The sequence below is a fragment of the Pristis pectinata genome, chromosome 40 (genome assembly GCF_009764475.1).
Source record: "Pristis pectinata isolate sPriPec2 chromosome 40, sPriPec2.1.pri, whole genome shotgun sequence".
Classification (NCBI taxonomy): domain Eukaryota; kingdom Metazoa; phylum Chordata; class Chondrichthyes; order Rhinopristiformes; family Pristidae; genus Pristis; species Pristis pectinata.
In genome coordinates this window covers 581,616-604,780 of record NC_067443.1, presented here as the reverse complement: position 1 = coordinate 604,780, position 23,165 = coordinate 581,616, and the positions used below count along the sequence as shown (strand labels likewise).

The following is a 23,165-nucleotide window of genomic DNA, read 5'->3' as shown; positions in this document are numbered from 1 at the left end:
CGTTCACCCTAAAGCCACATCCTCTCGTACTTATCTCTCCTAATCTAGGTGGAAAGAGCCTACTTGCATTAACTCTGTCTATGCCCCTCATCATTTTATAAACCTCTATCATATCTCCCCTCATTCTTCTCCGCTCCGAGGAATAAAGTCCTAACATGCTCAATCTTTCCTTATAACTCAAATACTGAAGACCCGGCAACATTCTTGTAAGTCTCCTCTGCACTCTTTCAATCTTACTGACATCTTTTCTGTAGTTCAGTGACCAGAACTGCACACAATATTCTAAATTTGGTCTCACCAATGACTTATACAACCTCACCAAAACATTCCAACTCCTATACTCAATACTTTGATTTATAAATGCCAGGATTCCAAAAGACCTTTTTACAACCCTGTCTACCTGTGACTCTACTTTCAAGGAATTATGTATCTGAATTCCAAGATCCCTTTGTTCCTCTGCACTCCTCAGTGCCCCACCATTTACTGTGTATGTCCTCCCTTGATTTGCAAAATGCAACACCTCACACTTGTCTGCATTAAATTCCATCCGCCACTTTCTGGACTGTTTTTCCGTTTGGCCAGATCCCTCTGCAAGCTTTGAAAGCCTTCCTCGCTGTCCACCACACCTCCAATCTTAGTGTCATCCGCAAATTTACTAATCCAATTTACCACATTATCGTCTAGATCATTGATATACACAACAAACAACAATGGCCCCAACACAGATCCCTGAGGCACACCACTAGTCACAGGCCTGCAATCTGACAAACAACCATCCACAACCACTCTCTGTCTTCTCCCACTCAGCCAATTTTGAATCCAGTTTACAAGCTTTCCATGGATACGCATTGACTGAACCTTCTGAACTAATCTCCCATGTGGGACCTCGTCAAAGGCCTTACTAAAGTTCAGATTAAACTAGTTTTGCTATACAAAGCTTGTGTCCAGAGTCCTTGATTTTTAAGACATAAAGAACCATTTCACACAACAGATGTTCCCTGATGGAAGTCTCCGTGTCTAAAATACAGGAACAGAGACACAGGAGGGTGGAACAAATGGGTCTTTGGGACTGGAGTCCTGACAATGGATTGCTGGGTCTACGGTAAAAATATCATCCAAGCTCCCTTCACCAGCTCTCCCTCCCAACCCTCTGTCATTCTATTGTACACCCCTCAGTCTTTGCCCAGATTAATTTAAGGCACTAAACGTGTGGAGCAGCGTTCCCTTCAACGAACCCCTCCACTGATACCTGAGCTTTCATCATGATAACATCATGGTAACATCATGATAAACCAGTGTCAAAAAGGTCACATCTCCAAGCCCAAACACACAATCCTCCAATGCCGTTCACACCTCCCTCTTCAGTCAACCCTCGTCTCTCACCTCAGCTCCCAGCCCTCGCTCCTTACCATCCATCCCTCCTTCCTGGGGCATTGAAATCTCCCTCCTCAAATCTCCTCTTTCCACAATCACTTCCAACCCTCTGCATTCACTCCATCTTTCTCTGGTTAGTCACTCCATCCATCTCCCCTCACTCGCTGCCACACTTTCTCCTCAGACACATTGCTGCTCACTCAGTACATCAGCCTTGCTTCAGCTGGGTCACACCATCCCTCCATCTTTCCTCTCCATTCACTCCATTCTTTCCTGAAACCTCTCCCCTCCATCCCATCAGGGTTCCCATCTCTCCTTCCTCATTCCTCCACTTTGGATTTACCAGTTCTTCTTCCCTGTGACCCCCATCAATCCATCCCTCTCCTGGATACCCAGCCTCCTCTCTCCAACACTCAGAGTCTCAACCGTCACAAGTCACCAGTGCAACCCCAATTCCTGACCCTCTTCATCATTCCACGACAACACTGCTTCAAACCTCCACCATTCTCCACTGCCCGTCCTACAATGCCCTCTAATGCCCCAACACTTCAAACTCTGCCCATCCCACACTCTGTGCCCCTCATGTCACGATCCTCCACGTACCCTCCAATATTCCCTCTGTCCAAGTGTCCAGCATGTTCCCACTTCTGCATCTGGGCCTTAACCTTCCAGTCTGCCCCCTGCATGATGACTAGTCTGCCATCGCTCAGCCACCCCATCACAGCGCGCCTCAGTTGATCAGCCCAAACTTGCCAGTGATCCCGAGGCCCACATTTATTGATCTCTATGTTACTAACCGCATTGGCATTCAGAACCCTGCTGCTGCTTGTCAACCTCGGCTGTCATCCTCAGTGAAGACTCCTAGCTGTTCCCTCACCCAGATTCTGAGAGTTCTTGAAGGCAACTGAAATGTTCCCATGGACTACTTAAAGTCCCTCAACCACCAAACCTCAGGTCTCACTGTTCATATTCTGGCCACCAACCGATCTCACCAGGCCCCATGAACCAGCCTCAGACCAAGGTGCTCATTGTCCACCATGGAAAAGGACACCGCAGCATTAAGATATCTCAGATGGTGCTGAAGATTGGAACTGAGCTGCGAGTCAAACAACTGACACCGTCATTCACCTCCCTGCTGCACTGCATGTCCAACAGACAATTGGTCCACGATAGTGAGAGAAATTAAGTAAACCTCACAGACACAAGAGTTGGTACCTGAGGATGTCTCCCTCACTGGGACAGAGGACAGTTCCTGGCTGGGCCCTCCAGTTGGTGATCCTCTCGGCTGTTCCCTTGGGTAAGTCTTCAGCTCTGGAATAAAGGAACAGAGACAAGTGAGTGCTTCAAACCCTTCTTCCACTCTGATATCACTGGGATATCCAAGAGCCTTCTAATGTCCAGAGCCTGCGTGCACCCCGTTCTTCCTAACCTCCAGTGTACTCCAAGGCCTTGACACTCCAACATGCTCCCTGATACCTGGACCCTCCAAGTGTCCTCTGGTGTGCAGACATCTTGCTGGAATCCCTTCTGAATATCTTAACCCTTAGCCTGAATTGACGTCCTCTAGCTTTATTCACTTCAGATAACAGGACATATTTCTTGCAGTCAGCACAATCAGTACCCTCATAAAGTTATACTGCATTCTTGTATATCCTGCTTGAAGGTCACTCCAAACCCACCCACCAGCAACTTTCCTTTTCTCGACCACCAATCCCGAGATCTCAGTCCTCCTGCTCTGTCCACTGACCCACGTGCACACCGTGAACTACAGCAGCCTCTGTCCAAGGCTGACCATTCCGGGAAAGTGCACCCACCTTTCCAGAGGTCTCAGGCACGTCTGAAATTGGCAGCGGGGAGTAGAACTGACTCCATCTATCACGTCCTGCTGAAATGCACATCTAAAAGTGAATCAGCTCACAGCAGCTTCGAGGCCACAGCCTTACTGAATGACCCCATCGGCATCAGTCTTGGTACCTGAGGACGTGTCTCCTGCTGGGACAGAAGACTGCTCCTGTGTGGATGCTCCATTCAATGATTCTCTGGATGGTTCCCTTGTGGAAGTCTCTGGGCCTGGAATAAAGGAACAGAGACATGAGAGATTGGAAGCAACAAAGCAGGTCATCAGGCTGGGACAGGAGTTTAGGGAAGAGACGGCTAGGTATGGGGAAAAATGAACATCATGAGTCTCCCTTCAATAACTCTCCCTTCCAAATCTCAGTCTCTCCAGATCACTCAGTCACAGCCAGGTTCAGCTTCAATGACTGAACATGGGGATCAGTGTTCCCTTCAATGATCCCCACTACTGATACCGGAGCTTGCAGACTCTGGTGGGTTCGTGGTCAATCGGGGACTGTGTCTGTCCTTTTGCTCCAGCAACCTCTCCCCTCCATCCTGTCTCAGTTCCCATCTCTCCTTCCTCATTCATTCCCTGAGTCATTCTTCCCTCTGATCTCCATCCGTCCTCCTCTCTGACCTCAGTCAGTCCATCACTCTCCCAGTTACACCCTCTCCCTCCACTCATCATTCTCCCACACCCTCTCCAACACCCACAGTGCCCCCACCCTCACAGCCCACCAAAGCCAACCTCAATTCCTGACCCCAGTCATCGCTCCACGACACAAGCTTTCCACAAACACCCAACATTGCTTCATACCTTCACCATCGTCTGATACCCAAATCCTACAACATCCTCTCATACCCCAACACCTCATACACTCCCTGATACCCCACGCCTCCCGATGTAAATAACCTCCACGTACCCTCTAATACTCTAACCGTCCAAGTGTCAAGTGTGTTGCCACCACTCCCTCTGTGCATCAAGCCAGCAGGCATCCCCGCTCCACCACACGATGACCACTCTCCTATCCCTCAGCCACCCCATCCCAACTCCTCCCATTCGATCAGCACAGGCTCAGCCAGTGATCCCCTGAAGCCCACATTTCCTGATCTCCATGCCAGTGAACAAATTGATGTTCATAACCTTATAGCTGGTTGTCAGCCCTGGCTGTCAGCATCAGTGAAGACTCCCATCCACTCCCTCGCCCAGATCCCATTTATTCCTGAAGGTGACTGAAACATCCCCAGTGACCACTCAAATTCCCTCAGTTACCAAACACCAGGCCTCCTGCTCTGGCTGCCAACCAATCTCATCCAGTCCCAAGAATGAGCCTCAGAACACAGTGCTGATTGTCCACAGTCGAGACTGGCACCACCCCTTCGAGGAGATCTCAGACACTGCTGAATTTAGGCACAGAGGGGAGACATGAACAACCAACATCATCATTCACCTCCCTGCTGCATTGCACGCTCAGAAGGTGAATGAGTCTGCAAGAAGTTCTATTTCACAGCATGAGTGAGATTGATTGAAACATCACACACTCAAGACTTGGTACGTGAGGATGTGTCTCCCGCTGGGACAGAGGACGGTTCCTGAGTGAGCTCTCCAGTTGATGATCCTTTGGGCTGTTGACTTCTGGAAGTTTCTGGGTCTGGAATAGAGATGCGTGTGTGGGGAACCCTCTACGTCACTGCTATCTTATACAATGAGCCTGTATGCACTCAGATGTCACGAACACCCAGTGTATTACTGATCGTTCAACATGCCATCCGATATAGAGACCCTCCAAGTGACCTCTGGTGCCCAGACTTCTTAATGCTCCACACTCCACCAGTGCCTTGTCCCTCAGACAAGCCTCTTCGTGGAACATGCAGAGACCTCCTAAGTCTCGTGTGCACTGGGACCACAATCACCCTTCCATAGTGGTTCGGATCCATTGATCTGCTGAAGCGCATGTTTTCTGATCACAGGATGATCTGCGCTTACGTCCTGCTGCAGTTCCAGCTCTGGATCCAGTCTTCAGTGAAGACTCCACCCTGTTCCCTGCCACAAGCCCCAATCCTTAGTCACAGAGTCATACTGCATGGACACAGGCCATTTGGCCCACGTTGTCCACACCGACCAGTGGGAACCAGTGTTAATCCCCTCTCCGAGCACAACCCAGATTTTCTATCCTAAGGCCCTTCAACTGCTCGTCTCGACACCTTCAAATGCTGTCAGTGTCTCTGCTTCCGCCACTCTCTCCGGCAGTGTATGCCAAGTAGTCACCACTCACTGGCTGCAAAAGGTGCCCACATCCTCAGATCCCCACTGTCTCTTACCTCTGAGCCCAAATCTACCTCCTCTGGTTTCATTCACCTCTGTTGAGATGTTTCCTACAGTTTACCCGATCCATACTCGTCACAATTTTATATCCATTTTATATATCCTGCCTGAAGGTCACTCCAAACCCAGTCACTGGCCTCTTTCATTTCATCAACCACCAAACACCAGGTCGCATTCCACCTCCACTATCCGCTGACCCATCTCCACACAGTCTCCTGCAGCAACGTCCATCCAAAGCAGGTCATTCCAGAAAAGTTCACCACCCCCTCCAGTGGCATCGGCTGCTTCTGAAGTTGGCAGTGGGGGAAGAACTAATTCCAACATTCACATCCCGCTGAAACACACATCGAACAAGTGAATCCGTACATGACACCTGCTGGCCCACAGACTTGTTAAATGACCCCACTGACACAAGAATTGGTACCTGAGGATGTCTCCCCTGCTGGGACAGAGGACGGTTCCTGGGTTGGCTCTCCAGTGGATGATCCTTTGGGTTGTTCCCTTGTGGGTGTCTGGGGGTCTGGAATAAGGAACAGAGACACGGGTGAGTGGAGACACTGAAACAAGATATCAGGCTGGGACAGGGGTTTGGTGAATCGAGGACTGGGTGAGTGGAGAAACTAGAATCATTCAGTGCCTCCCCATAGACTTCCATTGCTCCTCCACAGACATCCATTAGTCCATGTCACTGCTCTCAGTTGGGCTTGGGGTGAATTTCAGTGACAATGTGGGGAGCAATGTTCCCTACAATGATCCCCACCACTCCTATCTGAGCTTGCAGACCCTGCTGGGGTGGTGGTCAACCCAAACCAACTTTTCCAGTTACTGCTGCCTTGAGGTGTGTCCGACCGTTGATGCGCATCAGGTGAATGTCAGTGGATTGGGAAGTCTAAACAAATAAAAGCTCCAACGGCTGGCCAGGATGCAACAAAATATGACAGAGTGGTCCAGGCCCAGGGACGCACCACTTCCTTTGGATCTGGGTGGGTGGGGAACGGGGGAAACACAAACTTATGAACAGCTGCTTGGGATGGAGGGAACGGGTGGGATCATTACTGCCATCAGTGATGTACCAGTGTTGAGCACCTCAAACCTCCAACCACATGCACAACACATTTCTCCCAGGTAATCCACACCTCCTCCTTCACTCGATCCTTCCCACTCACCTGTGACCAACTCTCTTTCCTTATTGTCCATCCTTCCCTCCTCAATCCCCTGTCCATAATACTCCCTCTCTCCTTGGACATGTCAGTCCATCCCTCCCATCAGTCACTCCAGCCCTCTCCATTCATTCACCACAATCACTCCTCAGTAACTCTACTTCTGTCTCCTCACCCAGGACGTGCCTTTCCACAGTTCCACCCTCTCTACAATCGTTCTGTCCCCCTCTTCCCTGCCAACCCATTCCACTCAGTCAACCAACACCCTTCCCATCACTGCACCACCCTCCTCTTCAATTAACCCCCTTCATTAGTTCACATCACTTCATCCTCTTTCCAATTCCCTCCATCCCACACTCCCATCCCTCCTCTCCTCTTTCTCCCCCTCCCTCTCCACTATCACCCTTCACCTCCCGAGTTCACCAGTTCTCCCCGCTGCAATTTATACCTTTCTATGCAGTCATTTTCCATCTCCAGTCAATCCTCCTCTTCAATCTGTGACCCGATCTCTCAGTTACTGCACCTCTCTCTGCTCAGTCACTCCACCCACTCTCTCCAACACCCACAGTACAACCCACACAGCCCACCAATACCAACCCCATTCCCTGACTCTATTTATCACTCCACAACACAAACTTTGCACAGAAACCCAACATTGCTTCAAACATCTAACATCCTCTGATGCCAGAATCCTACACTGCGCTCTAATGCCCCAACCTCCCAAACACTGCTTGCTGCCCTGACATTGTGCCCTCCAACATCACAAACCCTCAAGTGCCCAACATCCACCCACCTCTCTAGTTGTGCCTGGACACTCTAGTCCTCCGAAACATTGACCATCCATGTCAAACGTAGGCCAATCATTGACTGCACAGTCTTCCACCCATCTCCAAAAGCCCAGGTCTATTGATCTCTGCACCATTTACTCAATTGTCCTTCATAACCCTGGTTCTCTTGGTCGAACCCGGCTGGTGTACTTAGTGAAGAATACATCATGCTCCCTCTGCTCGACTGTGAACTTTACTGAAGCTGATTCAAACATCCCCAATGACCACTGAAATCTCATTGCCAGCAAAAATCAGGTGTGGCCTCCATCCCCATGAAGCAACCTCAGAGCATGTCACATTGTCCGTCGTGGGTACGTGCACAATCATCTGAGTGGTCTCGGTCACTGCTGAAGTTGGTCATGGTGGGTTCAGAGGGAACAACTGTCTCTGTCACTCATGTCCCATTGCACTGCACATCCAGCAGGTGAAGCAGTGTTTGACAGCTGCCTGCCACAGAGGGAGAATGGACCCTCAAACGCACGGCTTGGTACCTGAGGATGTACCTCCTGCTGGGACAGAGGATGGTTCCCGGGTGGGCTTTCCGGTTGATGATTCTTTGGGATGCTCCCTTGTGTAGGTCTCCGTGTCTGGAATACAGGAACAGAGACACAGGAGGGTGGAACAAATGGGTCGTTGGGCTTGGACAGGAGTTCTGACAATGGATGGCTGGGTCTATGGCAAAAATATCATCCAAGCTCCCTTCACCAGCTCTCCCTCCCAACCCTCTGTCAATTCTATTATACGCCCCTCAGTCTTGGCCCAGATGAATTTCAGCCACTAAACGTGTGGAGCAGCGTTCCCTTCAATGAACCCCTCCACTGACACCTGAGCTTTCAGACCCTGCAGGGGTGGTGGTCAAACACAGACCAGGTTCGCCAGTTGTTGCTCCCTGGAGTTCCCGCGTTGTGTCCGAGTGTAGATCTGTTACAGCAGTGAGGTACATGGAAAAACGGGAAGTCACTGGAGGGATGGGAGGTAACATCATGATAAACCAGTTTCAAAAAGGTCGCATCTCCAACACCAAACACACAATTCTCCAATGCCATTCACACCTCCCTCTTCAGTCAACCCTCCTCTCTCACCTCAGCTCCCAGCCCTCGCTCCTTACCATCCATCCCTCCTTCCTGGGGCATTGAAATCTCTCTCCTCAATTCTCCTCTTTCCACAATCACTTCCAACTCTCTGCATTCACTCCATCTTTCTCTGGTTAGTCACTCCAACCATCTCCCCTCACTCGCTGCCACACTTTCTCCTCAGACATTTGCTGCTCACTCAGTACATCAGCCTTGCTTCAGCTGGGTCACACCATCCCTCCATCTTTCCTCTCCATTCACTTCATTCTTTCCTGAAACCTCTCCCCTCCATCCCAATAGGGTTCCCATCTCTTCTTCCTCATTCCTCCACTCTGGAGTTAACAGTTGTTCTTCACTGTGTCCCCGTCAGTCCATCCCTCTCCTGGATACCCAGCCTCCTCTCTCCAACACTCACAGAGCCTCAACCATCACAAGTCACCAGTGCAACCCCAATTCCTGACCCTCTTCATCATTCCACGACAACACTGCTTCAAACCTCCACCATTCTCCACTGCCCACGTCCTACAATGCCCTCTAATGCCCCAACACTTCAAACTCTGCCCATCACCACAACATTCTGTGCCCCTCATGTCACGAACCTCCATGTACCCTCCAATCCTCTCACTGTCCAAGTGCCCAACATATACTCATCTCTCTAACTGGGCCTGAACCCCTGTATGATGACCAGCCTCCCATCGCTCAGCCACCCCATCACATCGCCCTTCATTTGATCAGCCCAAACACAGCCAGTGATCCCCTGAAGCCCACATTTATTGATCTCCATGCTGCTGACCACATTGACATTCAGAACCCTGCTGCTGGTTGCCAACCCCGGCCGTCATCCTCAGTGAAGACTCCCAGCCACTCCCTCACCCAGATCGTGAGAGTTCCTGAAGTCAACTGAAACGTTTCCAGGGACTACTTAAATTCCCCCAACCACCAAACCTCAGGTCTCACTCTTCATATTCTGGCCACCAACCTCTCTCACCCGGCCCTATGAACCAGGTTCAGATCAAGGTGCTAATTGTCCAGCGTGGAAATGAACACTGCCCCCTCAAGACATCTCACATGGTGCTGAAGTTTGGAACTGAGCTGTGAGAGAAACAACTGACACCGTCATTCACCCCTCTGCTGCACTGCGTGTCGAACAGGCAATTGGTCCACGAGAGTGAGAGAGATTAAATAAACCTCACAGACACAAGACTTGATACCTGAGGATGCCTCCCTCACTGGGACAGAGGCAAATTCCTGGGTCGGCTCTCCAGTTGGTGATCCACTCTGCTGTTCCCTTCCGGAAGTCTTCAGCTCTGGAATAAAGGAACAGAGGCATGCGAGTGCATCCAACCCAACTTGCACTGTCATATCACTGGGATATCCAAGGGCCCTCTGATGCCCAGATCCTCCGTGTACTCCGTTCTTCCTAACCTCCAGTGTACTCCAAGGCCCTTACACTCCAACATGCTCCCTGATACCAGGACCCTCCAAGTGTTCTCTGGTGTTCAGACATTTTGCTGGAATCCCTTGTAAGTACCTTACCCTTACCCTGAGTTGATGTCCTCTAGCTTTATTCACTTCTGATAACAGGAAATGTTTCCTGCAGTCAACCCGATCACTAGCCCTCATAAATTTATGATGCAGTCTTGTCTCCCCTGCCTGAAGGACACTCCAAACCTACTCCCTGGCCACTTTCCTTTCCTCGACTAGAAACAACAGATCTCAGTCCTCCTGGTCTGTCCACTGACCCATGTTCACAGCCTGAACTACACCAGCCTCCTTCCAAGGCTGACCATTCTGGGTAAGTGCACCCACCCTTTCCAGAGGTCTCAGGCACTTCTGAAATTGGCAGCAAGGGGTACAACTGACTCCAGCTATAACGTCCTGCTGTAATTCGCATCTACAAGTGAATCAATTCACAGGAGCTTCGAGGCCAGAGCCTTGTTGAATGACTCCATTGACATATGTTTTGGTACCTGAGGACGTGTCTGCTGCTGTGACAGAAGACAGCTCCTGTGTGGATGCTCCATTGGATGATTCTCTGGATGGTTCCCTTGTGGAAGTCTCTGGGCCTGGAATAAAGGAACAGACACATGGGAGATTGGAAGCAGCAAAGCAGGTCATCAGGCTGGGACAGGAGTTTGGGGAAGAGAGCCTTGGTGTGGGGAGAAACCAACATCATGCGACTCCCTTGTATAACTCTCCCTTCCGAAGCTCTGTCCCTCCAGATCACTCCCCTCATTCACAGCCAGGTTCAGCTTCAATGGCAGAACATGGGGATCAGTGTTCCCTTCAATGATCCCCACTACTGATACCGGAGCTTGCAGACTCTGGTGGGTTTGTGGTCAATCAGGGACTGTGTCTGTCCTTTCTCTCCAGCAACCTCTCCCCTCCATCCTGTCACAGTTCCCATCTCTCCTTCCTCATTCATTCCCTGAGTCATTCTTCCCTCTGATCTCCATCCGTCCTCCTCTCTGACCTCAGTCAATCCATCACTCTCCCAGTTACACCCTCTCCCTCCACTCATCATTCTCCCTCACCCTCTCCAACACCCACAGTGCCCCCACCCTCACAGCCCACCAAAACCAACCTCAATTCCTGACCTTAGTCATTGCTCCATGACACAAGCTTTCCACAAACACCCAACATTGCTTCATACCTTCACCATTCTCTGATGCCCAAATCCTACAACACCCACTCATACCCCAACACCTCATATGTTCCCTGATACAACACGCCTCCCGATGTCAATAACCTCCACGTAACCTCTAATATTCCCACAATCCAAGTGTCCAGTATGTCCCCAACCATCCCTCTGTGCATCAACCCAGCAGGCATCCCAGCCCCGCCACACACGTTGACCACTCTTCTATCCATCACCCCATCCCAACTCCTCCCATTCGATCAGCCCAGGCTCGGCCGGGATCCTCTGAAGCCCACATTTCCTGATCTCCATGCCAGTGAACAAATTGATGTTCATAACTTTGCAGCTGGTTATCAACACTGGCTATCAGCATCACTGAAGACTCCCATCCACTCCCTCACCCAGATCCCATTCTTTCCTGAAGGTGTCTGAAATTTCCCCAGTGACCGCTCAAATTCCTTCAGTTACCAAACCCCAGGCTTCTGTTCTCCTGCTCTGACTGCCAACCAATCTCATCCAGTCCCATGAATGAGCCTCAGATCAAGGTGCTGATTGTCCAGCGTGGAGACTGGCACCGTCCCTTTGAGTGATGTCAGACGCTGCTGAAGTTCAGCACAGAGGGGAGGCTCGAACAACCAACACCGTCATTCACTTCCCTGCTGCTCTGCACGCCCAGAAGGTGAATCAGTCTGCGAGAAGTTCTATATCACAGCATGAGTGAGATTGATTGAAACATACACACTCAAGACGTGGTACGTGAGGATGTGTCTCCCGCTGGGACAGAGGACGGTTCCTGAGTGAGCTCTCCAGATTATGATCGTTTGGGCTGTTTACTTTGGGCAGTGTCTGGTTCTGGAATAGAGATGTGTGTGTGGGGGGGGATCCTCCTCATCAATCCTATCTTATATACTGAGCCTGTATGCACTCAGATGTCACTAGCACCTAGTGTATTCCAAGGCCCTGATCCTTCAACATTCAGTCCGAAATCGAGACCATCCAAGTGAACTCTAGTGCCCAGACTACTTAAAGCTCCACACTCCAGCAGTGCATTCTCCCCCAGCAAGCCTCACTGTGCAACATACAAAGCCCTCCTAATCACACAACCACACAGGGCCACAATCACACTCCCCCGGTAGGTCGGTTCCATTCATCTGCTGAAGCCCATGTTTTCTGATCACAGGACGGTTTACTGGTCTGTGCTCATGTCCTGCTGCAGTTCCAGCTCTGGTTCTGGTCTTCAGTGAAGACTCCACCAAGTCCCCTGCCCCAAGCCCCAATCCTTAGTCACAGATTCATACTGCATGGACACAGGCCATTTGGCCCAGGATGTCCACACCGACCAGTGGGAACCAGTGTTAATCCCCTCTCCCAGCACAGCCCAGATCTTCTATCCTTAGGCATTTCAATTGCTCATCTGGACACCTTCAAATGCTGTCAGTGACTCTGATTGCACCATTCTCTCTGGCAGTCTATGCCAGGTTGTCACCACTCTCTGGATGCAAAATGTGCCCACCCCCTCAGATTCCCACTAAATATCTTACGCCTGCGCTTAAATCTAGTTCCTCTGGTTTCATTCACCTCTGTTAAGTTGAGATGTTTCCTACACTTTACCCGATCCATGCCCTCATAAATTTGCATACATTTTATATATCCTGCCTGAAGGTCACTCCAAACCCACACACCAGCCTATTTCATTCCCTCAACAACCAGACACCAGGTCCCGGTCCTCCTGCAGTATGCACTGACCCATCTCCACACAAATTCATGGAACATTCTCCATCCAAGATAGTTGGTTCCAGAAAAGTTCACCACCCTCTCCAGAGGTTTCATATGCTTCTGAAGTTGGCAGAAGGGGTAGAAATAATTCCAACCTTCACGTCCCGCTGAAACACACATCAAAGAAGTGAATGCATTCATGACACCTTCTGGGCCACAGACTTGTTCAATGATCCTACTGGCACAAGGTACCTGAGGACATCTCCCCTGCTGGGACAGAGGACGGTTCCTGGGTTGGCTCTCTAGTGGATGATCCTTTAGGTTGTTCCCTTGTGGATGGCTGGGGGTCTGGAAAAGGAAAAGAGAGAGGGGTGAGTGGAGACACTGAAACATGACATCAGGCTGGACAGGAGTTTAGTGAATAGAGGACTGGAGAAGTGGAGAAAACAGAATCATTCAGTGCCTCTCCATAGACTTCCATTGCTCCTCCACAGACATCCATTAGTCCATGTCACTGCCCTCAGTCGGGGGTTGGGGTGAATTTGAGGGACAATGAGGGGGGCAACGTTCCCTTCAATGATCCCCACCACTCCTATCTGAGCTTGCAGACCCTGCTGGGGAGGTGGTCAACTCAAACCAACTTTTCCAGACATTGCTCCCTTTCGACTGTTGATGTGCATTAAGAAAATAGCAGTCAATAGGAAAGGCTGAACAAATAAAAGCTCTAACGAGTGGCCAGGGTGGAACTAAACATGAGAGAGTGGTCCAGGGAATCAGCACTTCTTGTGGACCTGGGTGGGTGGGGAACGGGGGAAATACAAACTTATGAACAGCTGCTTGGGATGGAGGGAACGGGTGGGATCATTACTGCCATCAGTGATGTACCAGTGTTGAGCACCACAAACCTCCAACCACATGCACAACACACTTCTCCCAGGTAATCCACACCTCCTCCCTCACTCGATCCTTCCCACTCACCTGTGACCAACCCTCTTTCCTTATTGTCCATCCTGCCCTCCTCAGTCACTCAATCCCCTGACCATAATTCTCCCTCTCTCCTTGGTCATGCCAGCTGATATATTCCGTCCATCCCTCCCATCACTCACTCCATCCCTCTCCTTTCATTCACCACAATCACTCCTCAGTAGCTCTACTTCTGTCCCCTCACCCAGGACGTGCCTTTCCTCAGTTCCACCCTCTCTACAATCGCTCTGTCCCCCTCTTCCCTACCAACCCATTCCACTCAGTCAACCCACACCCTTCCCGTCCCTGCACCACCCTCCTCTTCAATTAACCCCCTTCATTAGTTCATATCACTTCATCCTCTTTCCAATTCCCTCCATCCCACACTCCCATCCCTCCTCTCCTCTTTCTCCCCCTCCCTCTCCGCTATCACCCTTCACCTCCCGAGTTCACCAGTTCTCCCCGCTGCAATCCATCCCTTTCTATGCAGTCATTTTCCCATCTCCAGTCAATCCTCCTCTTCAGTCCGTGACCCCATCTCTCAGTTACTGCACCTCTCTCTGCTCAGTCACTCCACCCACTCCCTCCAACACCCACAGTACAACCCACACAGCCCACCAATACCAACCCCATTCCCTGACTCTATTTATCACTCCACAACACAAAGTTTCCACAGAAACCCAACATTGCTTCAAACATCGAACATCCTCTGATGCCCAAATCCTACAATGCCCTCGAATGCCCCAACCTCTCAAACACTGCCTGCTGCCCTGACATTGTGCCCTCCAACATCACAAACCCTCAAGTGCCCAACATCCACCCACCTCTCTAGTTGTGCCTGGACACTCTAGTCCTCCGAAACATTGACCATCCAGGTCCAAATTAGGCCATTCATTGACTGCACAGTCTTCCACCCATCTCCGAAAGCCCAGGTCTATTGATCTCTGCACCATTTACCCAATTGTCCTTCATAACCCTGGTTCTCTTGGTCGAGCCCGGCTGATGTACTTAGTGAACAAATCATCATGCTCCCTCTGCTCGACTGTGAACTTTACTGAAGCTGATTCAAACATCCCCAATGACCACTGAAATCGCATTGCCTGCAAACATCAGGTGTGGCCTCCATCCCCATGAAGCAACCTCAGAGCATGTCACATTGTCCATCGTGGGTGCGTGCAAAATCTTCTGAGTGGTCTCGATCACTGCTGAAGTTGGTCGTGGTGGGGTCAGAGGGAACAACTGTCTCTGTCACTCATGTCCCATTGCACTGCACATCCAGCAGGTGAAGCAGTTTGACAGCTGCCTCCGACAGCAGGAGAATGGACCCTCAAACGCACGGCTTGGTACCTGAGGATGTATCTCCTGCTGGGACAGAGGATGGTTCCTGTGTGGGCTCTCTGGATGATGATCCTTTGGCATGCTCCCTTGTGGATGTCTCTGTGTCTGGAATACAAGAACAGAGACACAGGAGGGTGTAACAAATGGGTCGTTGGGCTTGGACAGGAGTTCTGACAATGGATGGTTAGGTCTACGGTTAAAATATCATCTAAGCTCCCCTCACCAGCTCTCCCTCCCAACCCTCTGTCATTCTATTATACGCCCCTCAGTCTTGGCCCAGATGAATTTCAGGCATTAAACGTGTGGAGCAGTGTTCCCTTCATTGAACCCCTGCACTGATACCTGAACTTTCAGACCCTGCAGGGGTGGTGGTCAATCCCAGACCAGTTGTTGCTCCCTGGAGTTCCCGCGTTGTGTCCAAGTGTAGATCTGTTACAGCAGTGAGGTAGATGGAAAAGAGGGAAGACACTGGAGAGATGGGAGGTAACGTCATGATAAACCAGTGTCAAAAAGGTCGCATCTCCAACCCCAAACACACAATCCTCCAATGCCATTCACACCTCCCTCTTCAGTCAACCCTCCTCTCTCACCTCAGCTCCCAGCCCTCGCTCCTTACCATCCATCCCTCCTTCCTGGGGCATTGAAATCTCTCTCCTCAATTCTCCTCTTTCCACAATCACTTCCAACTCTCTGCATTCACTCCATCTTTCTCTGGTTAGTCACTCCATCCATCTCCCCTCACTCGCTGCCACACTTTCTCCTCAGACATTTGCTGGTCACTCAGTACATCAGCCTTGCTTCAGCTGGGTCACACCATCCCTCCATCTTTCCTCTCCATTCACTTCATTCTTTCCTGAAACCTCTCCCCTCCATCCCATCAGGGTTCCCATCTCTCCTTCCTCATTCTTCCACTCTGGAGTTAGCAGTTGTTCTTCACTGTGTCCCCGTCAGTCCATCCCTCTCCTGGATTCCCAGCCTCCTCTCTCCAACACTCACAGAGCCTCAACCATCACAAGTCACCAATGCAACCCCAATTCCTGACCCTCTTCATCATTCCACGACAACACTGCTTCAAACCTCCACCATTCTCCACTTCCTAAGTCCTACAATGCCCTCTAATGCCCCAACACTTCAAACTCTGCTCATCACCACAACACTCTGTGTCCCCCATGTCACGAACCTCCACGTACTCTCCAATATTCCCACTGTCCAAGTGTCCAGCATGTTCCCACCTTTCCATCTGGGCCTTAACCCTCCAGTCTTCCACCAGCATGATGACCAGTCTGCCATCCCTCAGCCACTCCATCACATCACCCCTCATTTGATCAGCCCAAACTCAGTCAGTGATCCCCTGAAGCCCACATTTATTGACCTCCATGCTACTGACCACATTGGCATTCAGAACCCTGCTGCTGGTTGCCAACCCCGGCCGTCATCCTCAGTGAAGACTCCCGGCCACTCCCTCACCCAGATCATGAGAGTTCCTGAAGGCAACTGAAACATTTCCAGGGACTACTTAAATTCCCTCAACCACCAAACTTCAGGTCTCACTCTTCATATTCTGGCCACCAAACTCTCTCATCTGGCCCCAAGAACCAGAGTCAGACCAAGGTGATAATTGTCCAGCATGGAAATGGACACTTCCTCCTCAGGTTATCTCGGTGCTGAACTTTGGAACTGAGCTGCGTCAAACAGCTGACACCGTCATTTGCCCCTCTGCTGCACTGCATGTCCAACAGGCAATTGGTCCACGAGAGTGAGAGAGAGTAAATAAACCTCACAGACACAAAACTTGGTACCTCAGGATGTCTCACTCACTGGGACAGAGGAAAGTTCCTTGGTGGGCTCTCCAGTTGGTGATCCTCTCTGCTGTTCCCTTGGGGAAGTCTACAGTTATGAAATAAAGGAAGAGAGCCATAGGAGAGCATCCAACCCTCCTTGCACTCTGATATCACTGGGATATCCAAGGGCCCTCTGATGCCAAGAACCTGCGTGCACTCCGTTCTTCATAACCTCCAGTGTACTCCAAGGCCCTGACACTCCAACATGCTCCCTGATAACTGAACCCTCCGAGTGTCCTCTGGTGTGCAGACATCTTGCTGGAATCCCTTCTAAATATCTTAACCCTCACACTGAATTGATGTCCTCCAGCTTTATTCACTTCTGATAACAAGACACGTTTCCTGCAGTCAACTCGATCAGTACCCCTCATAAATTTATAATGCAGTATTATATATCCTGCCAGAAGGTCACTCCAAAGCCACCCACCGGCTACTTTCCTTTCCTCGTATTCAAACACTAGATCTCAGTCCTCCTGCTCTGTCCACTGACACACGTCCACACACTGAACTACACCAGCCTCCATCCAAGGCTGACCATTCTGGGTAAGTGCACCCACCCTTTCCGTAGGTCTCAGGCACATCTGAAATTGGCAGTGGGGGGTAGAACTGACTCCATCTATCACCTCCTGCTGAGATGCACATCTACAAGTGAATCAGCTCACAGCAGCTTCGAGGCCACAGCCTTGTTGAATGACCCCATTGACAAGTCTTGGTACCTGAGGACGTGTCCCCTGCTGGGACAGAAGAGGGCTCCTGTGTGGATCCTCGATTGGATGACTCTCTGGATGGTTCCCTTGTGGAAGTCTCTGGGCCTGGAATAAAGGAACAGAGACATGGGAGATTGGAGGCAGCAAAGCAAGTCATCAGGCTGGGACAGGAATTTGAGGAAGAGATGGCTGGCTCTGGGGAGAAACCTCATCATGTGTCTTCTTCCAATAACTCTCCCTTCCTTAGCTCTGTCCCTCCAGATCACTCCCTTCAGTCACAGCCAGGTTCAGCTTCAATGACTGAACATGGGGATCAGTGCTCCCTTCAATGATCCCCACTACTGATAACAGAGCCTGCAGACTCTGGTGGGTCCGTGGTCAATCAGGGACTGTGTCTCTCCTTTCTCTCCAGCACCCTTTCCCGTCCATCCTATCTCAGTTCACATCTCTCCTTCCTCATTCATTCCGAGTCATTCATGCCTCTGATCTCCATCAGTGCTCGTCTCTGACCTCAGTCAGTCCATCATTCTACCTCACCCTCTCCAACACCCACAGTGCCTCCACCCTCAGCCCACCAAAGCCAACCTCAATCCCTGACCCCAGTCATCAATCCACGGCACAAGCTTTCCACAAAGACCTAACATTGCTTCATACCTTCACCATTGTCTGATGCCCAAATCCTACAACACCCTCTCATACCCCAACACTTCAGACACTCCCTGATAGACCGTGTCTCCCAATGTAAATAACCTCCACATACCCTCTAATATTCTAACCGTCCAAGTGTCCAGTGTGTTCCCACCACTCCCTATGCGCATCAACCCAGCAGGCATCCCCACCCACCCCCCAGACGATGACCAGTCTCCTATCCCTCAGCCACCACATTCCAACTCCTCCCATTCGATCAGACCAGGCTCAGCCAGTGATCCCCCTGAAGCCTACATTTCCTGATCTCCATGCCAGTGAACAAATTGATGTTCATAACCTTATAGCTGGTTGTCAACCCTGGCTGTCAGCATCAGTGAAGACTCCCATCCACTCCCTCACCCAGATCCCATTTATTCTTGAAGGTGCATGAAACATCCCCAGCGACCACTCGAATTCCCTCAGTTACCAAACACCAGGCCTCAGTTCTCCTGCTCTGGCTGCCAACCAATCTCATCCAGTCTCATGAATGAGCCTCAGAACACGGTGCTGATTGTCCATAGTTGAGACTGGCACTGCCCCTTCAAGTGGATCTCAGACACTGCTGAATTTAGGCACAGAGGGGAGACATGAACAACCAACACCATCATTCACCTCCCTGCTGCATTGCATGCCCAGAAGGTGAATCAGTCTGCAAGAAGTTCTATTTCACAGCATGAGTGAGATTGATTGAAACATCACACACTCAAAACTTGGTACGTGAGGATGTGTCTCCCGCTGTGACAGAGGACGGTTCCTGAGTGAGCTCTCCAGTTGATGATCCTTTGGGTTGTTGACTTCTGGAAGTGTCTGGGTCTGGAATAGAGATGCGTGTGTGGGGAGTCCTCCACGTCACTGCTATCTTATACACTGAGCCTGTGTGCACTCAGATGTCACTAACACCCAGTGTGTTACTGACTGTTCAACATGCCATCTGACATAGAGACCCTCCAAGTGACCTCTGGTGCCCAGACTTCTTAATGCTCTACACTCCACCAGTGCATTGTCCCTCAGACAAGCCTCTTCGTGCAACATACAGAGCCCGCTAAGTCTCGTGTGCACTGGGGCCACAATCACCCTCCCATAGTGGGTTGGATCCATTGATCTGCTGAAGCACATGTTTTCTGATCACAGGACGGCTTACTGATCTGCAGTCATGTCCTGCTGCAGTACCAGCTCTGGATCCGGTCTTCAGTGAAGACTCCACCTGTTCCCTGCCACAAGCCCCAATCCTTAGTCACAGAGTCATACTGCATGGACACAGGCCATTTGGCCCACGTTTTCCACACTGACAAGGGGAACCAGTGTTAATCCCCTCTCGGAGCACAGCCCAATTTTCTATCCAAAGGTCTTTCAACTGCTCGTCTCGACACCTTCAAATGCTGTCAGTGACTCTGCTTCCACCACTCTCTCCGGCAGTGTATACCAGGTAGACACCACTCACTGGCTGCAAAAGGTGCCCACACCCTCAGATCTTCACTAAATCTCTTACTCTTGAGCCCAAATCTACCTCCTCTGGTTTCATTCACCTCTGTTAAGTTGAGATGTTTCCTACAGTTTACCCGATCCATACTCGTCATAATTTTATATCCATTTTATATATCCTGCCTGAAGGTCACTCCAAACCCACTCACTGGCCTCTTTGATATCATCAACCACCAAACACCAGGTTCCATTCCACCTCCACTATCCGCTGACCCATCTCCACACAGTCTCCTGGAGCAACGTCCATCCAAATCAGGTCATTCCAGAAAAGTTCACCACCCTCTCCAGAGGCATCGGCTGCTTCTGAAGTTGGCAGTTGGGGTAGAACTAATTCCAAAATTCACATCCCACTGAAACACACATCAAAGAAGTGAATCTGTTCATCACACCTTCTGGCTCACAGACTTGTTAACCAACCCCACTGACACAAGACTTTGGACCTGAGGATCTACCCTCTGCTGGGACAAAGGACGGTTCCTGTTTTGGCTCTCCAGTGGATGATTCTTTGGTTTGTTCCCTTGTGGATGTCTGGGGGTCTGGAATAAGGAACAGAGACACGGGTGAGTGGAGATGCTGAAACAGGATATCAGGCGGGGACAGGGGTTTGGTGAATCGAGGACTGGGTGAGTGGAGAAACCAGAATCATTCAGTGCCTCTCCATAGACTTCCATTGCTCCTCCACAGACATCCATTAGTCCATGTCACTGCCCTCAGTCGGGCTTGGGGTGAATTTCAGGGACAATGTGGGGAGCAACGTTCCCTTCAATGATCCCACCACTGCCACTTGAGCTTGCAGACCCTGCTGGAGTGGTGGTGAACCCCAAAGCAACTTCTCCATTCACTGCTGCCTTGAGTTGTGTCCGACTGTTGATGCGCATCAGGGGAATGTCAGTGGATTGGGAAGTCTAAACAAATAAAAGCTACAACGGCTGGCCAGGATGGAACAAAACATGAAAGACTGGTCCAGGCCCAGGAGAGCACCACTTCCTGTGGACCTGGGTGGGTGGGGAACGGGGGAAATACAAACTTACGAACAGCTGCTTGGGATGGAGGGAACGGGTGGGATCATTACTGCCATCAGTGATGTGCCAGTGTTGAGCACCACAAACCTCCAACCACATGCACAACACACTTCTCCCAGGGAATCCACACCTCCTCCTTCACTCGATCCTTCCCACTCACCTGTGACCAACCCTCTTTCCTTATTGTCCATCCTTCCCTCCTCAGTCACTCAATCCCCTGACCATAATTCTCCCTCTCTCCTTGGTCATGCCAGCTGATATATTCCGTCCATCCCTCCCATCAGTCACTCCATCCCCCAACTTTTATTCACCACAATCACTCCTCAGAAACTCTACTTACCATAGAACAATAGAACATAGAACAATACAGCACAGAAAACAGGCCATTCGACCCTTCTACTCTGTGCCAAAACGTTATTCCGCTAGTCCCACTTCCCTGCACCCAGTCCATAACCCTCCAGACCTCTCACGTCCATATATCTATCCAATTTATTTTTAAAGCTCAAGAGTGAGCCCGCATTTACTACATCAGATGGCAGCCCGTTCCACACTCCCACCACTCTCTGAGTGAAGAAGTTCCCCCTAATGTTCCCCCTAAACCTTTCCCCTTTCACCCTGAGGCCATGTCCTCTCATACGTATCTCTCCTAATCTAGGTGAAGTCTACTCGCATTAACTCTGTCTATGCCCCTCATAATTTTGTCAACCTCTATCAAATCTCCCCTCATTCTTCTACGCTCCGAGGAATAAAGTCCTAACCTGTTCAATCTTTCCCTGTACCTCAACTCCTGAAGACCCGGCAACATTCTAGTAAATCTCCTCTGCACTCTTTCAATCTTACTGATATCCTTCCTATAGTTAGGTGACCAGAACTGCACACAATACTCCAAATTTGGCCTCACCAATGACTTATACAACCTCACCATAACATCCCAACTCTTATACTCAATACTTTGATTTAAGAATGCCAGGATGCCAAAAGCCTTCTTTACAACCCTGTCTACCTGCGACGCCACCCTCAGGGATTTATGTATCTGAACTCCCAGATCCCTTTGTTCCTCCGCACTCCTCAGTGCCCTACCATTTACTGTGTAAGTCCAGCTTGATTTGTCCTTCCAAAATGCAACACCTCACACTTGTCTGCGTTAAATTCCATCTGCCATTTTCTGGCCGATTCTTCCAGTTGGTTCAGATCCCTCTGCAAGCTTCAAAATCCTTCCTCACTGTCCACAACGCCTCCAATCTTAGTGTCATCAGCAAACTTGCTGATCCAATTTACTACATTATCATCTAGATCATTGATATAGACAACAAACAACTATGGCCCCAGCACAGATCCATGAGGCACACCACTAGTCACAGGCCTCCAGTCTGAGAAACAATCATCCACGACCACTCTCTGTCTTCTCCCACACAGCCAATTTCGAATCCAGTTTACAACCTTTCCATGGATACCAAGTGACTGAACTTTATGAACTAACCTCCCATGTGGGACCTTGTCAAAGGCCTTACCAAAGTCCATATAGACAACATCCACTGCCTATCGTTCATCTACTTTCTTGGTAACCTCCTCAAAAAAACTCTACAAGATTCGTTAAACACAATCTACCACGCACAAAGCCATGCTGACTATCCTTAATCAGCCCTTGGCTGTCCAAATACTTGTATATCCGATCTCTCAGAACACCTTCCAATAATTTACCCACTACTGATGTCAGGCTCACCGGCCTGTAATTACCTGGTTTACCTTTAGAGCCTTTTTTAAACAACGGAACAACATGAGCTACCCTCCAGTCCTCCGGCACCACACCCGTGGCTAAGGACGTTTTAAATATATCTGCAATTTCTACACCAGTCTCTCTCAAGGTCCGAGGAAATATCTTGTCAGGCCCGGGGGATTTATCTACCTTTATTCGCTGTAAAGCAGCAAGCAACTCCTCCTCTTTAATCTCTATATGTTCCATGACCTTCCTGCTTGTTTCCCTTCCTACCATATCCTCTATGCCCGTTTCCTGAGTAAATACTGATGCAAAAAATTTGTTCAAGATCTCCCCCATCTCCTGAGGGTCCACACATAGACATCCACTCTGATCTTCCAGGGGAACAATTTTGTCCCTTACTATTTCTGTCTCCTAACCCAGGACGTGCCTTTCCTCTGTTCCACCCTCTCTACAAT

General features: G+C 50.1%; 1 protein-coding gene across 1 annotated transcript in view; it reads right to left on the bottom strand.

Moving 5' to 3' along the window:
• LOC127587385 (mucin-5AC-like) overlaps window positions 1-23,165 on the bottom strand; it is a 279,133-nt gene that overhangs the window by 74,967 nt on the left and 181,001 nt on the right. The window contains exons 18-25 of the mRNA XM_052045684.1: window positions 17,809-17,904; window positions 15,261-15,356; window positions 13,203-13,298; window positions 10,567-10,662; window positions 9,808-9,903; window positions 5,961-6,056; window positions 3,349-3,444; window positions 2,590-2,685 (exon numbers count right to left, since the gene is read on the bottom strand). Of these exons, the coding sequence (XP_051901644.1) occupies window positions 2,590-2,685; window positions 3,349-3,444; window positions 5,961-6,056; window positions 9,808-9,903; window positions 10,567-10,662; window positions 13,203-13,298; window positions 15,261-15,356; window positions 17,809-17,904 (768 nt within the window). The remainder of the gene's footprint in view (window positions 1-2,589; window positions 2,686-3,348; window positions 3,445-5,960; window positions 6,057-9,807; window positions 9,904-10,566; window positions 10,663-13,202; window positions 13,299-15,260; window positions 15,357-17,808; window positions 17,905-23,165) is intronic.